The sequence below is a fragment of the Astatotilapia calliptera genome, chromosome 13, assembly GCF_900246225.1.
Source record: "Astatotilapia calliptera chromosome 13, fAstCal1.2, whole genome shotgun sequence".
In the NCBI taxonomy this organism is placed as follows: domain Eukaryota; kingdom Metazoa; phylum Chordata; class Actinopteri; order Cichliformes; family Cichlidae; genus Astatotilapia; species Astatotilapia calliptera.
The window spans coordinates 20,855,290-20,869,643 of record NC_039314.1 but is presented as its reverse complement, the minus strand read 5'-3'; the positions used below and the strand labels follow the sequence as shown (position 1 = coordinate 20,869,643).

The following is a 14,354-nucleotide window of genomic DNA, read 5'->3' as shown; positions in this document are numbered from 1 at the left end:
AAGGTTCCACTGTACAGTATGTTTAAGCATGGGTCCATCTTGTGAAGCAATGCCCAGCTTTGTTTATAAAATACACGTTTTTCCCATGTATTTAATTTTAGCTGCAAAGATCTACACAACATTTTAGACTCCTAAAATAGGTGCCTTTTCTTAAAGTGGCGGTGGCAAGCTGGGAAATATATTATTTGTATTTCCTGACCTTGCTCTCTGTCATTTGTGGAAAATTCCCGTGAACATGTTGACTTTGACTACGCAACAATTTGTTTTTCAGCAAGTGTCTTATTGAGTAGTTTGTCCATGAGAGAGGGAACATAAGATTGAATGTGTTTGTTCAAGTATGTAAAAGATATCTGCACCAGGGGGTATCATAGAGTTGTTATATCTGCAAGAATGCTGCAGAAGATGATTTAAAACACACTGTGAACTCTATTATTTTTGGGGGGTTTTCTGTGTTACCCCAATGTCCACACTATAGATTAATGTATGAGTGTTCATTGGCTTGCTAAGCTGTAAACATTTAGAACATTTGGAGCTAACATTCAAATGCTGCAACTACCAACAGCTTACCAATACGTTCACTCTGACACAGTCAAAAATCACCTATTATGCAATGAGGTACAAAGTGTACATTGTGTGCTACATGGAAGTGTAGTAATGGAAGTATTTGAGGAGAGACACAGTGTCAGAGCCAGAATAGATGTTTCTCGTTTTTCCAGTTTTGGTGCTGAGCTAAGAAGCTGCAGCAGCTTTAAATATAGCATAAAGATATTACCTAATTTTGACCTTCTTGGCTAAGAAAGTGACAAGGCATACATGTCAAAACTTAACTTTCAACAGATGACATTGTTAAAAGACCAAAGAAAGACACCCTGTTATTTCAGGTATGGCACTTTGTGAAACACTTGCTGGAATTTGAATTATGATACCAATAATTTCTCTGCCTTGAAGGTTTTGAAGAGCTGCCAACGGTGCAGGACTGCAGTAAAGGTCACTTGCTTCTAATTAATTACTTTACTTAATGTGGGCATCTTTTGTTACACTTTTTACGCATTTCTGAGGAGAGAATACAGTAGAGCTTTGTTCGCTTACCAAACCACAAAACCCAATGTAATACAGATGAAAACAAAAAAATGTCTTCCTGCTGCTTGAAACACATTTGTCTTTTATTTTTCACATGTTGCCTGTGAGACACAAATGCACAGCAGTGCACTTTATTCACGCTGGCAGCATGCCAGGAAAAGTTAGGATGCACACTTGGAAAAAAAAAAAAAAAAGAAAGAAGTTTTCCTCGATAACAATGGCACACTTTATTGCTCTTTAGCTCACAATGCTTTTCTGTGCAGCTTGTGGTATTGCTGCAGTATCCTGTTATGAGGAACAATCCAATTCTTCTGACATAGTTACACATCAGCCTGAGAATAACAATCAGCAAATGCATCACTCAAGTTATAAAGAAGGCTGCCACTTCAGGCTAAAAGAATCTAAAAAAAAAAGAGAAGAAGAAGCGTGTAGAGTTGTATCATAAAAGCATTAGTTTAGTCAATGAGCGAACGTATTGTACAGAATTACAAGCATTCAGCTACAGGATGCTTTAAGGCTACTTTTATATCTGATCTGCTGCTGCTGTGGTATGAATATTTCATTTTGGTAGTCAGCAGCATTGCAGTGGCATATTTCATATTTCTCTCCCAAACTCTCTGCCTCTCTCATATTGTTAGACTGTCAACAACTGACACACGCCAAAGATATAGTGAACAAACAAACAAATGGATAAGTGAGTGCACACCACTGATTGTCGGTGTGTATCATGCGTGTGCATCTATGTGTGTATGTGTGTCGGAGTGTGTATGTGTGTCTCTGGTGCCCTGCCAGAGCCTGAGCCCGTTCTGCTGACTGGGCAGATTCTCTGGCGGAGTGTCCCATCGGAGTGACAAGTGCATTTAGAAACAGCCTGATGGAGTCATTAACGGCAGCGCTGCTCATTAGCAACACATGCACACACACATGCATTCACGCACACACAGAGGCAGGCTCTCAGTAGCAACAGCGTTATCATCAGGTTATTACACCAACAACAGTTAAATCTATAAATTCTAGACTATACCACACGTTTAAAGAAAATCCAAATAAGGAGCATAATACCATTTCAGAAGCAAGCTGACACATCTATTTATGAAAGCGAGCAATCATAGACACACACACGCGCCTGCAGGCACATTCACGCTATATTGATTACTGGAATAACAACAAAGCATTCATTATTGATCGCCTTGTCCTTTTTGCGTATGAGATTCAAGCAATGTCGAGTAATCAAGGGCATTACAGCATCACACAGAAACACAACAGCCTCTCTTCCCGGAAGATCCTGAGCAGAAAACACTACAAGAGTCATCAATAAATCACTATTTTCTACAGAAGAAAAAAAAGTATTTTTAAAGCCTGTAGCAGTTTTACTTCCATGTTGGCTTTAGGAATAAGATGGTTATTAAAAATTAATTATTAGAGGATCAGGAAGCTAAAAAATTCTGGCTTGCTTAAATCGCAAGGAAAGGCACTGGTGATCTGACAAGAAATACTGTAATTGATGGCATTTCAAGCATGTTTGCTATGCTATGTAAAACCATTATAAGCAGTATTTGGCATTGCATCACAGCCAAGTGAGGGAAAGGCAAATAAGTAGGAAAAGGCTTCAAAGGGAACATAATGTTCTTTCTGATTATTAGGCTCAAATGCCAGAGTTTCCTATCTGAATCAGATGAGTCATCTCCAGAGACATCCAGCTTTACGTTGGGGTTGATTCATGGGTAAGGCTGTAGTGAGAACCCAAGAGCCTGCTTCAAGAAACAAGCATTCACTGACACTTAATGGCACGGTGTACATGATGAATACACCAGACAGCCATTCAGATACACACAGCAATGATCCTTAAGGCTGCTGAGCTACACAGCCAATTATGATCTGAACTGATGGATAAGACAGTATCAGAGGTGCCTTATACTGCAGTTTGATGTAACTCAATTATTTATGACATTGCCAGCAGAATGATGTGATTTTTGCAGTGCAGTCTTTGTTGTTGTCACACTCAGAAAACAGAGCTGTAACACTGTAAGATGATAATATGTTGGCAAACACACTGCCATTACCTCTAGCCTGCTTGTATTAGTGTGATTCTTAGCTCATTATAGCGGGAGTAATTCCAACTATGCACTGATGAATTACTCCAGTCAAGACAACACTTGTTAAACCAACCAAAGGACAATAAACATATGATGATAAATGGTGAACATGGGACACAAATACATAAACATTCAACACAGCAGCCCAGAGAAAATGGAAAGATGACAGTAACCTTTTGGAATGAAGGAAAATAATAAAAATAACCTCATAAAAGGCTAAAAAGAAATTGAGGTCTCTGCCGGAGCTCACCTAGCTGTGCCCTCTCCCTCTGGACATCCTTGAAGTTGAGTCCACTGGTAAGGGTGCTCTCCCTGTAGCGGTGGAGGGCCTCCCTCCTCCCATTGGTCCCCAGCTCCCGGAGCACCGAGGGTTTCAACGGCTCGGCCTTGAGACTGTTGTCCCATCCTGAGAAGTCTGGTACCGTCCACTTCACCAGGTCCTCCAGTCGCACGATCACCTTCTCAGACAGCGCAATTACTTCGTGCTGAAAAGAGGCAGGAGCAGAATCACGTAGCGAGTTACATAAACGCAGCTGTGCCACGGAAATGGATCATCTAGTTCCACCACAATTTTATGGCTCTGAAATGGTTTTGTTGCATAGACACATAAACATTTCAAAACAGCACATCTCCAAGTATGCAGATGTGCTATTTTTAATAACCGAGACCAACAATAACCAACTGTGGTGTGTAAATAATTACACAACTTGGGTTTATGAGATTAGAAAACCTAAAACAAACACAAATAATTATAGAATACAGTACAGAAAACACATACAGGTTCAAAATTATACTTTTCTAAAAAAGAAAAACTCTCATAAAAGTGAAAGTGTTGCTCTGAAATATACTAACGTAAAAGTAGCGTCTTAAGTAAAGTATTGCACCACATCAGGTCCACTACTCAAACTAAGCTGAGCATAATCAGGGTCAAAGTTTGGGTAAAAAAAGAGAGGATTAAAATTAGACCAAAGATCAGAGTCGAAATGAGAGTTTATAGAATAAATAGGACACAACAGCTAAACGGCCTGTGTATAATCTCAATTTGTATGTGCATAAAGTAACGTTATGGCTTTGGATGCACCTTAATGTAAGTAAATTACCGCACCATGAATATGGATGATGTGGATGATTGCTGAATTGAATTTATGCCAGCAACTAAATCAATGTCATTGAGGACATAGGTGTTTTTGACTCTTTGATTAGCGTTTAGGAAGTCGGGCTCCTGATAATCACCGTGAATGTTAAGATTTTATGCTCTAAAATGACAAGACGCACTCAGTGGCTATGATTACACCTTCAAAGTGAAGAAGAGCAGTTGAAATGTAATTTGTTATACCGGGAATGTAATGAATGAAGAGGAAAACGCTGTAGCCACAGGTTTCTTCAGTGCACAGTAAAACTAATGTGGCACTGTCAGGAAACTATAAAATGTAAATTTATAGCAGTGACGCGCATGGTTGACACAGAGGCAACGTTTTGTGTACATACTTCAGTCTGCTCAGTTGGCTTGCTTAATAAGATTTGTTCTCCCGTCTGTGTGTGCTTCAACCTATTTTTTTCCTACGGTGGATTCAGCTCCTTTTAATAACTCTCATGCTCAAAAGAACTACAAGTCCAGAGGAGGGAAGGAAGCAGACATGCTTAAATGTGTTTCCATTTGAAGGGCTAATGGCTGAAGTGCTTGTTACCAACAGAATGGAGTGCTGTGCTGTAAGATGGCTATTACAGAAACAGGGAAATCTGGAGGACAGATGTGTACGGGCAGAAACGCAGACACACTGAGTAGGTCTCTGATGTTTACCTTGGTTATCTCCAATTTACCAGGCATCTGTCTGCCTGTACTTATTTCCCCTCAAAGAGCTGTCGACATTAAAATAACAGCCATTTATGTCATATCAATGTGTGTTGGCAGAGGGTGTGGACAAAATAAAGCTACACTTTAGAACAAATCCTTTCTTTGTGAATCTTTAAATGTTAAGATAAGCTGTTTTTTTTTTTAGCCATTTAATGTCGTATTTGTTTCGAGTTTGTCACCAAATTCCAGAAACATGCATATGGCTTTTGTGTGTTTCAGATTCTCCCTGAGTGCTCTGTCTATACAATTACCCATATTCAGTTCTCACATCATTGCAACTAAAGGCATATCAAATCCCAACCAGTTGGAGACAGTATTTCCTTATAAAGGAAAAGCCTGCGAGGGATAGCTTGATATAGCTGTGCCTCCCTCACTAAGTAGAAACATCAAACATGGGTTTTCGGTCTTCTTATAATGAGCTGTCTTCAGCTGTCAAGTGGTGGCGGGTGGTTGTAACCGGCTTTCCATGCAATGAAAAACTGACTGCTGTTTCTGTCTTCAGAAAAGCCGGCCATTTGAATAATGTAGAGCAACAGTAAATAGCATTCAGCCTGCAGCCAAAAACCACATTGTAGTGTATTTCTACAGAATTACCTACTATACTTTGATGCAATCTCTTGACAGCATATTGAGAAACAACATCATGAAATATTGCACTTGAACCCATTTACAGCTAAAATAATGCACTGAATGCTCAAACAGTCAAACGGCAGTAATTCAAGTCTCCCAATAGCACACCGGAGCATACACGCAGCTATATCAAACCTTAAAAACACACAGCCATTCCCTCTATATTAATCAGGTGAATGACATGGTGCCTTGTGTGACTGTCAACAGATGCTGTTTGGGGACTTGTTCGGCTTGAGAGCAAAACACAACAGGTGAGCGCAATTCAGGAGCTGTCAACACAGTCCAGAATATAATCAGTCTATGAACAGAGCTGCAGCCCTGAAAACAGGCTACATCCATTACTTTGCCATATAATGCCTTTCCTTTCCCTTCTGTACTTTGGCTGCACAACTTTACAGCAGCGAGTCTGTGAGCTGCAGCAGGAAGATGAATTTTGGCTTGTGGTTTGCATAAGTCATGATATTTGGTTGAGAAATGTTTAGGTAAAGAGTTTGGTAATGTGCTGTGTTTCCGTAAAAGGCTTCTGAAAACCAGCCAAGTCCGTAAGTTGTTGAGAAATGATCAAAACAGCAGCATTGCACCAACCTCTTTTGCCCTTACACTGAGAAAAACACTGAACTGCAGCTACAACAAATGACTATTTCCTTCATGACTTTTAGCCTGGAGTCAAAGTGGCATTGCAAGAGAAAATATTTAAAGCTGGGCCCACTCAATATTTGATATCAAATTAAACTGAACATTGTTGATATTTTCGAATAAATATTAAACTCCTAGAAGTTGTGATGTCTCAGTTCTGAGTATATTCTGAGCTTCTTACACCACAGCAACAGAAACCTGAATAGTTTTCACACTACTGGGTCAAACGAGAAATTTAAAGGCACTGATCTAGCAACAGAAGAACCCCTCAGCTAGTCTGATTGAATATCATCAGACATGAGGGCAATGGTCAGTTTGTTGGGGGGCTATAACTGGTAGATATCCAGGCCAGGATCTGTACCATCCACTTGTTATTGTTTATGTATAATGATAGATCATAAAAAGCAAAATTGGGATCATCTGAAGAACCCCTGCATGCTATACCAAAGGCTTCTCAATAATGTGATTGTTCAAAGAAACCACAAATTTCCAGTATCAGTCAGTAAAATTGATTAAGAAAATAATGCGTAATAATAGGGGAAATGATGACTACAATAACTGCTAACCTACTTGCTAAACTGCTGTTGACTAACATTCTGTCAGCCCCATTAATTGACTAATTTTACTAAAATTAATCACTGTAGCAGCATTGCAGGGGTCTTCTTCTCACTCCTCTGATTTGGGGCGTCTTGGGGCCCTGCTCCTCTGTAAATGCCGCCCATCCACACTGTGCTGTCATTTCGAGTTAGGCAGTTGATAGTTTAGCAAAGCGGCAGACACAGCCAGCAGGCCACTTGATAATATAGGTCAGAGGACTACAAGCCTGCAGCCACGAGGTGACACTCCACATCAGCAACACACCAAATAGCCTGGTGTCATTTCATTGACACTTCCGACACAGATGCATTAGAAGCATTTATACACAACACTAAATATCTTCATGTGTTGGCATAATTTTACTGTGGGTACATCAATAAGCCCATATAAACACAAACTGCTCCTTTTACGGTTGAGTTAAAATGCAAGATAACACATTAACAGCTCAGTGTTACAGCGTGGCTCCATACTTCTATCAATAATTTATGTTATTACTGCAGCAGCATGATATCTCCAAAAACATTACTGAGTGAATTTATTGCTATGACTGCACATAATGGACTGAAAGTAGAAAAAACAGCCTGCTGCTGCGAAACTGTAGATAACTCTGTTCCAGAAACCCATGACTCCAGCAATCTCATTGAAATTAAACTCGCTAAAATCCATATCATTCAATTTATATGGATGCAATAGTGTACTGGTGGCAAAACAGCACATAAGGGACATTCCCAATCCTATATTTGGTGATCCAATTACAAACAATGTACCCTGAAATATTCCATATCACTCCAAACAATTCCCTGTGAGAAATCCACGCCACTGTGCGCGAGCATTAAGGCAGACATTCCTGACTGTCAGCGTTCTGCGGCGGAGCATCTCATCGCTCAGACGGGACTTTCAGCTTGAGAGTCAAGGGGTGCATGCTCCCAGTTGGTGGGTATCTTTCTATACTATGGGCACACACGTACACATACACACAGTGCTCCTGTCATGCTGGGAAGGTTTCAGCCTGCTGCCTCGGAGAGGTCAGCACTGGAATTCCTAAGGCCAAAGGAGATTAGTAATTGAGTAATGGACATGGTGACATGGACAATGAAGAGACAGAGAGGGAGAAAGAGAGAAGTGGAAAAATTGAGAGAAAGAAGGAGAAAGAAAGAGAGAGAGAGGCTAGGAAACACAATATGAGTTCATTATCTATCTCCCCTCCCCATGACTGACCTTGGCTTCAGTGTCCCAAAACAAACTTATCTGGGAATTAAAGAGGAACTCAGGGGAGTAAGCCTGGAACAATTGAATTAGAATATTTTCTTTTTGAGACTGCCTAAAGACTACAAAGAGTTCAAAGCATTGCATTTAAAAGGTGACTGTACATTATGTACTACCACTTAATTGAAGCAGTTTATTCACATGCATAAATGTTGCTGTAATATCGGCAGGGTGCTGAACTCATCTTTTATTCACTGATTCCATTAAGCAACTTCACTTACATCGGCCAGGGTGATTTATGAACTTTGCATTCTTTTGCAGTTATAACGAAAGAGAGAAATAGCAAGATAAGAGGAGTTTTCAAAGCCTTACTGAAAGTGGGTGAGGCATCCGTCATGTAAGGTGACACCACAAAAAAGCTGTGTCAGCTCCCTTGAATCGCTGCAGCTTAGTATCCTTGTATTTTAGCAAATGCGCACGCAAAAATAAATAAATAAATAGAAATACAGAGAGACTGAATGCATGTTGATTCCACATGCTCCATCTAAGAGAGCGCAGTTAAGAATTAAAAATATTGGCTGGAGGATTTAAGCAAGAGCTTCCCATCTGTGGCTGCATTCTCCTCAAAGGTTATAATAACGATCCACTATAGCTGGGGGCGCTGGAGTCATGCATCAAGGCAAATGTTTGCCTGTTCAAGTGGTTAGTCAATGACAAAGTGGAAAAAACTGAACTAAAGAGCACCAAAAGTCTTCTGTGTGTTGACAAACAGGCTCCGCTGTAACATATCATTACTTTAGCCTGCAAAGACATTTGGTGAAAAGAATCAGAATCAGAATGTTTGCAGGGGTTTTTTATAGCCTTTGAAGTCCAGTGTATTACATTTTAAAGGTTTTAAATTACACTATCCTAAAAAGCTGGTAATAATTTACATGCTATTTCAGCAATGGTGAGGAATTCACTGGAGGGCAGTGTTCAGAGTTAATGACTTGTTCTGCGGCAGGAGGAGGCATATATGCGTGCACGCCACACATGCACACTAAACACATCCCCACTCCAACCCCCCCACCCCACCTCTAAATTCCTGCCATTGTTGTGTGAATGGGGAGATTTGCTATAATGCACACACTGGTCAAGGCAACAGAGCAGTATGGACGCACTCAAAGGATCACTGTAAAAATGTGCCATATCACATTTACACTCGAGTCATTCAGCAGAACGACCTTATCCATCAAAATGCTGGTCGCATATCTAAGCCACTTACACTTAACTCAACTAGCATCCCAGATGCTTGAATTACCCATTCAGGGTTTTTCCCTTAGGAAAAATCAAAGAAGCAGCAAATGAATACAATCTAATTTCCCTACAAGCTGGCTTTCCAAGCACTGAAACACATGCATGGACTACTGCCATGTACTGAAGAAATGGCTCTGGATGCATGCCAAAGTGTTTTCCACAGCAATCAATACTGGCCTACTGCTGCAGTCCCCAGCCTGTCAGTGTGTCTGTGTATGTGTATGTGTGTCTCTGTGTCTATGTGTGTGTATGTATGTGTGTGTGAGCCAAAGCCTTGTCAGCTAGAGGGACAGAATAGAGGAGAAGAGAGGTCAGATGAAATCAGAGGTGATGATAATAGCACATTAATATAACATGATCTAGAAATATTCTCTGTGGTTGTGACTTCCTATTAAGAGAACCTTGCTGTATTTGCACTAATGTGGGATATATAGTATAAGATAAGAATAAGCAATTAACCGCCTGAAGCAGCGTATACAATAAGTGGGTGTGTGTGTGTGTGTGTGTGTGTGTGTGTGTGTGTGTGTGTGTGTGTGTGTGTGTGTGTGTGTGTGTGTGTGTGTGTGTGTGGTGAGCTGTTATCTACAACAGCTCTCTCCTGAAATAGGGAGTCCAAAAACAGAAAGTATTACAGCCGGTGAGCAGCACCAGCAAGAGAGGCAGGCCATTTGGAGTGAGAAGAAATAATGTGTCACTCAGTGAGTTTTAAAACACATGTGACTGCTTCGTCGGTGGCAGTTTGCAGGCAGACAAATAGAGCAGAGGCCCCAATAGAGGGTTTGTCATAATGGGTGAGCAACTCTACACAAAGCCTGTTTAAAGAGCAAGCTGAGCTCAACTGGTGGGGGTAAACACTGTTTGTCATGCTGTGATCCAATGAAAAATAAAGCTTCCTCTACATATGGACTTAATAATTAACTCAGCATAAATAGGTTAATAAATTTTTCCCTGGATCTGTTTATCAACCGTTCAGCAAATACGGGCGCCGAGAGTTACGCTTATTCGATGAATCATTATTTTTGTTTCCAGCCAAAGTTGAGTGGATTCAAAGCTGGCTGTATTTAAAAGGAATTGACCTCCAACCCTTTGACAGAAGAAAAACAAGCACAGTAGGTCACGGGTTGGTTCCTCTTGTCACTGCACAGCACAGCAAAACATGACAAATACAGCGCAGGAGAGGCTGAGAGCAAACAAATACCTGAGAAATAACCAGGAAATTACATCATACCACAGCACTGAGAACACAAGTGAATCAGTAATCCAATTCTGGGGAATTGTTCAATATATGGCTGTTTTGATATCTTAAAACAAAGTCATGCCTTTTTGGTATTTGGAGGATATTGGCTTCAGGCTTAAGATAATAGTTATCTACAAGATACAAGGCATGATCTGTTGGAGAAAGAGAGCAAAGCAGCACCGACTGTCATAAGTCATACACTGATTCTGCTTTATGTTGTGTGAAAATATTCAAGAGTAAATCTCACATGATCTGAGAGTGAATGTTATAAATTGTGGCTTTACCTCATGATGTTGCCCGTGCTCATTTAACACCAAAACCTTGTGAAAACAACACACTTCCTGAGAACTGCAAGTTATCAAGTTCATATCTGCATGAGTCACTGGGCTAATTTGAACCCCTGATTTTCAGCCAGTCAATTACAGATTTAGAGTCAGCGTGGCTCCACAGTCATTAATCTGTCTTTATACACCACTTTTCAGCGCAGCTAAAAATGAACTTCTCTCTAATGTTTACCTTTTCACACATACATCACTCAGACGCAGAGTTTAGCAGCCGATGAGTTTTAATGTCATAGCTTTATTGTCAGACTGGCTTGCCCTTCCTGTTTGTTTTTTGGATTACGGCTTGCCTCTGTAAGCACTCCTAGCTGACTCATGCGGTGCAGATTAGTGTTATGGGGCAAAGTCAGCGAGAATCTGAATGGGCTCTGTGAAGGTCATAAACTGACTTGAAGTTGTCAGGGCAATTTCCACTCTGTAATATACAGTAAGTAGTCCGATTTGCTGAGAGTGGAGTGTTTGACAAGTCCTTTAATTGAGGTCAGCCCGGAGGCACCTACATTGCACTTAAACATATCAGCCCTCTTCTATAATCATTACAATGCCTTGTTTATGCATAGAGACTGCTTTTTATTTCTGCTGTGACTTCTCTTATCCTGCACTTTTTCATATATATGACAAATATGAGGTTTCATTTGCACTGCCAGGACACACCTTCTGGTAGTTAAGTATCATATTTTCCAGATATGATGTCCAGTGGAGTGGAATGTAAGCACTTTGCAATGCAAATAAGTCTTTGGGAAAGGGGCGGGGAAGACACGTCGTTGCGCAAGCGTTGCCTTAGAATCAGCAATGCATGCACTCGAAGTAATTACTAAATAATTGCAGCGTGCTAAAGACTAACGCGAGGGGATTTCGGGAGATGATACCAGTTCATACAAGAATGATAGTTTGTCTAAAGCGCTGCCCATAAATAGCCACCTTTTTCATGAAAGGGAAATGTGATAGGCACTCTATTACTCAAGAGGAAAGAATGTAAGTAAACCTTCAGCGGAAGAGTCAAGTACAAACACGGCTTTGTCCTTCCCTATAAACAATATATGAGCACCAGAGGGTGATTTCAATGCAGCCGCAAGTGATCAAAAGCACATAGCAGTAATTAAAGTGCTGCGGTCGTATCAGGGAAAAAAACAACACATCATTTGTTTTACAGCCGGTTAGAAAAACTCAATAATCAGACTAATGCCATTCAGTGCAGCGATGTAACCGGATCACAAGCGCCACATATGGCCACAGCCAATTATAACTATTGCTTTTCTGTGCCAACAACAGCGTAATTCAACACACAGAGGTTTTAAGTGCAATATCACATTATTAAGGATGGAAATGCTCACATGGAAAATTATGCAAAACGCGGAGAGTAGCTAAAACGTGTCAGCGCTGGCTTTTTGCTCTGCCACGCTTTATGACTCGCTCTACTTCTTTCAACATCAGGCTGCATTACAAAATATCTAATAACTATCGTAGCGACCGATCTGAGCCAGTTTGATCCCATGCATTCATTACCGTTTCGCAATTTCCGCCCATATGTCTGCGCTTGACACGCTTTACCCAGAAATGAAATGACAGAGCCCAGGCGCAGGATTGTTGCGGATTTTCCCCTTTATAACACAATTAACCCCACAGAGCGCAGCGGCAGCCTTATTGAGCGCAGCTGGACAAGTGCACATTCAGCAGTTGACACCACAATAGACAAACAGACTAAAAGTAAAACTAGTGGAAAAAGAAAATACCGCTGTAGGTCAGTCCTTTTACTGCTCGCATCAATCATTGTCAGTAACAGTGCCTGTGTTTATAAATGCCCGTGTCACCGGAGACATCCAATGCCAACTCTTAATGCGGTAAAGATGTTAAATTAAATCCTCCCGAACGAGGTGGACTAAAAACACCAAAAAAATTCACAATTATTCATCAGACGATTAATATTCCTACCTCTCCATGAGTGACTGTGCGTCCCTGGGGAGTATCCTCGGGTAGAAAATAAAGTTTGGAGCTTGATAAAAGTTGTTTGCTTGTTCTTTCTTCCCAGAGCAGCTGAAGCTCCGCTATGCAAATAGGATCCTCCGGTTTGCATCTGACGAAGAAAAAGTCTCCGAGAGACAGGATTCTCGGTTTGGCGTCCCGGTTAAATTTAAAGGCTTTATAGAATATATATGGTCCATGTAAACCGCAAGACGAGCCCACCCACTGTAGAGGGGAAAAAAAGGCAAACAGGGAAATATTTACATTGCTTATCAACTCGTTTTCGTAAACAATTTGTAACAAGGCGAAAAAAAACATTTCTAATGTCCCTGCGTTATTACGCATAGTTGGCTAATATCAAATTAGGATCTCTCCGTCTTAAGCAAACAATTAGTATCATGTAACTATTTTTAGATGGTCAACATATTCACAGATGTAGTCATACAAATGCTGTATGTTTAAAGTTTTGTGGATAGGAACATGAGGATACTTTAGAGCAGGTGGCGTTTAGCGCAATGCGAAAATAAAACAAATCGACGGTTGATATCAAACGTTACCTTCAGTGAGTTCGGCTCCATCTCGACGTTATGAATTGATTAAACTCAACACGCTCTCCAAACTTGCTGGCTTGAATGGATTGGCAAGGTCCTGAAAGGGACGTATTTTTCTAGAGTTTAAAACATGGCGTTTCCGTCGTTGAAGCGACACCGAAAAAATATGTTTTCAATTAAATACGCCGCGAGAAACATCGCCCATATTTGTATTCTAATCCGATTAAGAAAATATTTTATAGTGGCCTTTTCGGCACATTTCTATTATTCGCGACCGCTTATTTAGGTAAAATATTAAAGTCCAACTCAAATATTTAAAACAAAATCACTCAGCTATGAAACATAACTGTAAATAGAAAAATAAAAAACAGGATCTGAGCAAAATATTCTGCCCACAGAAGCTGACTTTGTGCCATTATTCTGCGTTTAAGGGCTTTTACGAGACTATGTATCTTCCAGGACTTCTGTAAACGACGTTCAGTATGAAAGCACATTTCTCAGAGTAATGACACTGAAGCGCTCGCTGTGGATGCCTTCAAGAAACAATGTTACATGAAAGTTAATAGGGCTATCAAATGATTCCTCAAAAGGCAGTGTAGGACCCGTGAGGTGCTTTTGCTTTGAGCGGAACTTGGTATGCGCTATGGCTCAGGCTCGAGCAGTGGGTTTAATGCTGGAAATAATGCCCTTTATATATTTTGAAACGAGCATTTGAAAAGACAAAAAAAAAAAAAAAAAAATTGGCCGAGTTAGAAAGCGGGGCGTCACGAGACAGAATCCACGAGGCGGTCCTTTCTCCGTACATAAATCATATTCAAACGCTAACCTGACCTTGTGCAGACAGCTGGATATGTGTTTGACACAGGT

The 14,354-nt window shown here is 40.6% G+C and overlaps 1 protein-coding gene across 1 annotated transcript in view; it reads right to left on the bottom strand.

Moving 5' to 3' along the window:
* arid5b (AT-rich interaction domain 5B) overlaps positions 1-13,679 on the bottom strand; it is a 75,005-nt gene extending 61,326 nt beyond the window's left edge. Inside the window, 3 exon segments of the mRNA XM_026191077.1 lie at positions 3,427-3,661; positions 12,907-13,161; positions 13,494-13,679. Of these exon segments, the coding sequence (XP_026046862.1) occupies positions 3,427-3,661; positions 12,907-13,161; positions 13,494-13,514 (511 nt within the window). The 5' untranslated portion in view covers positions 13,515-13,679.
* Positions 13,680-14,354: the final 675 nt, after the last annotated feature.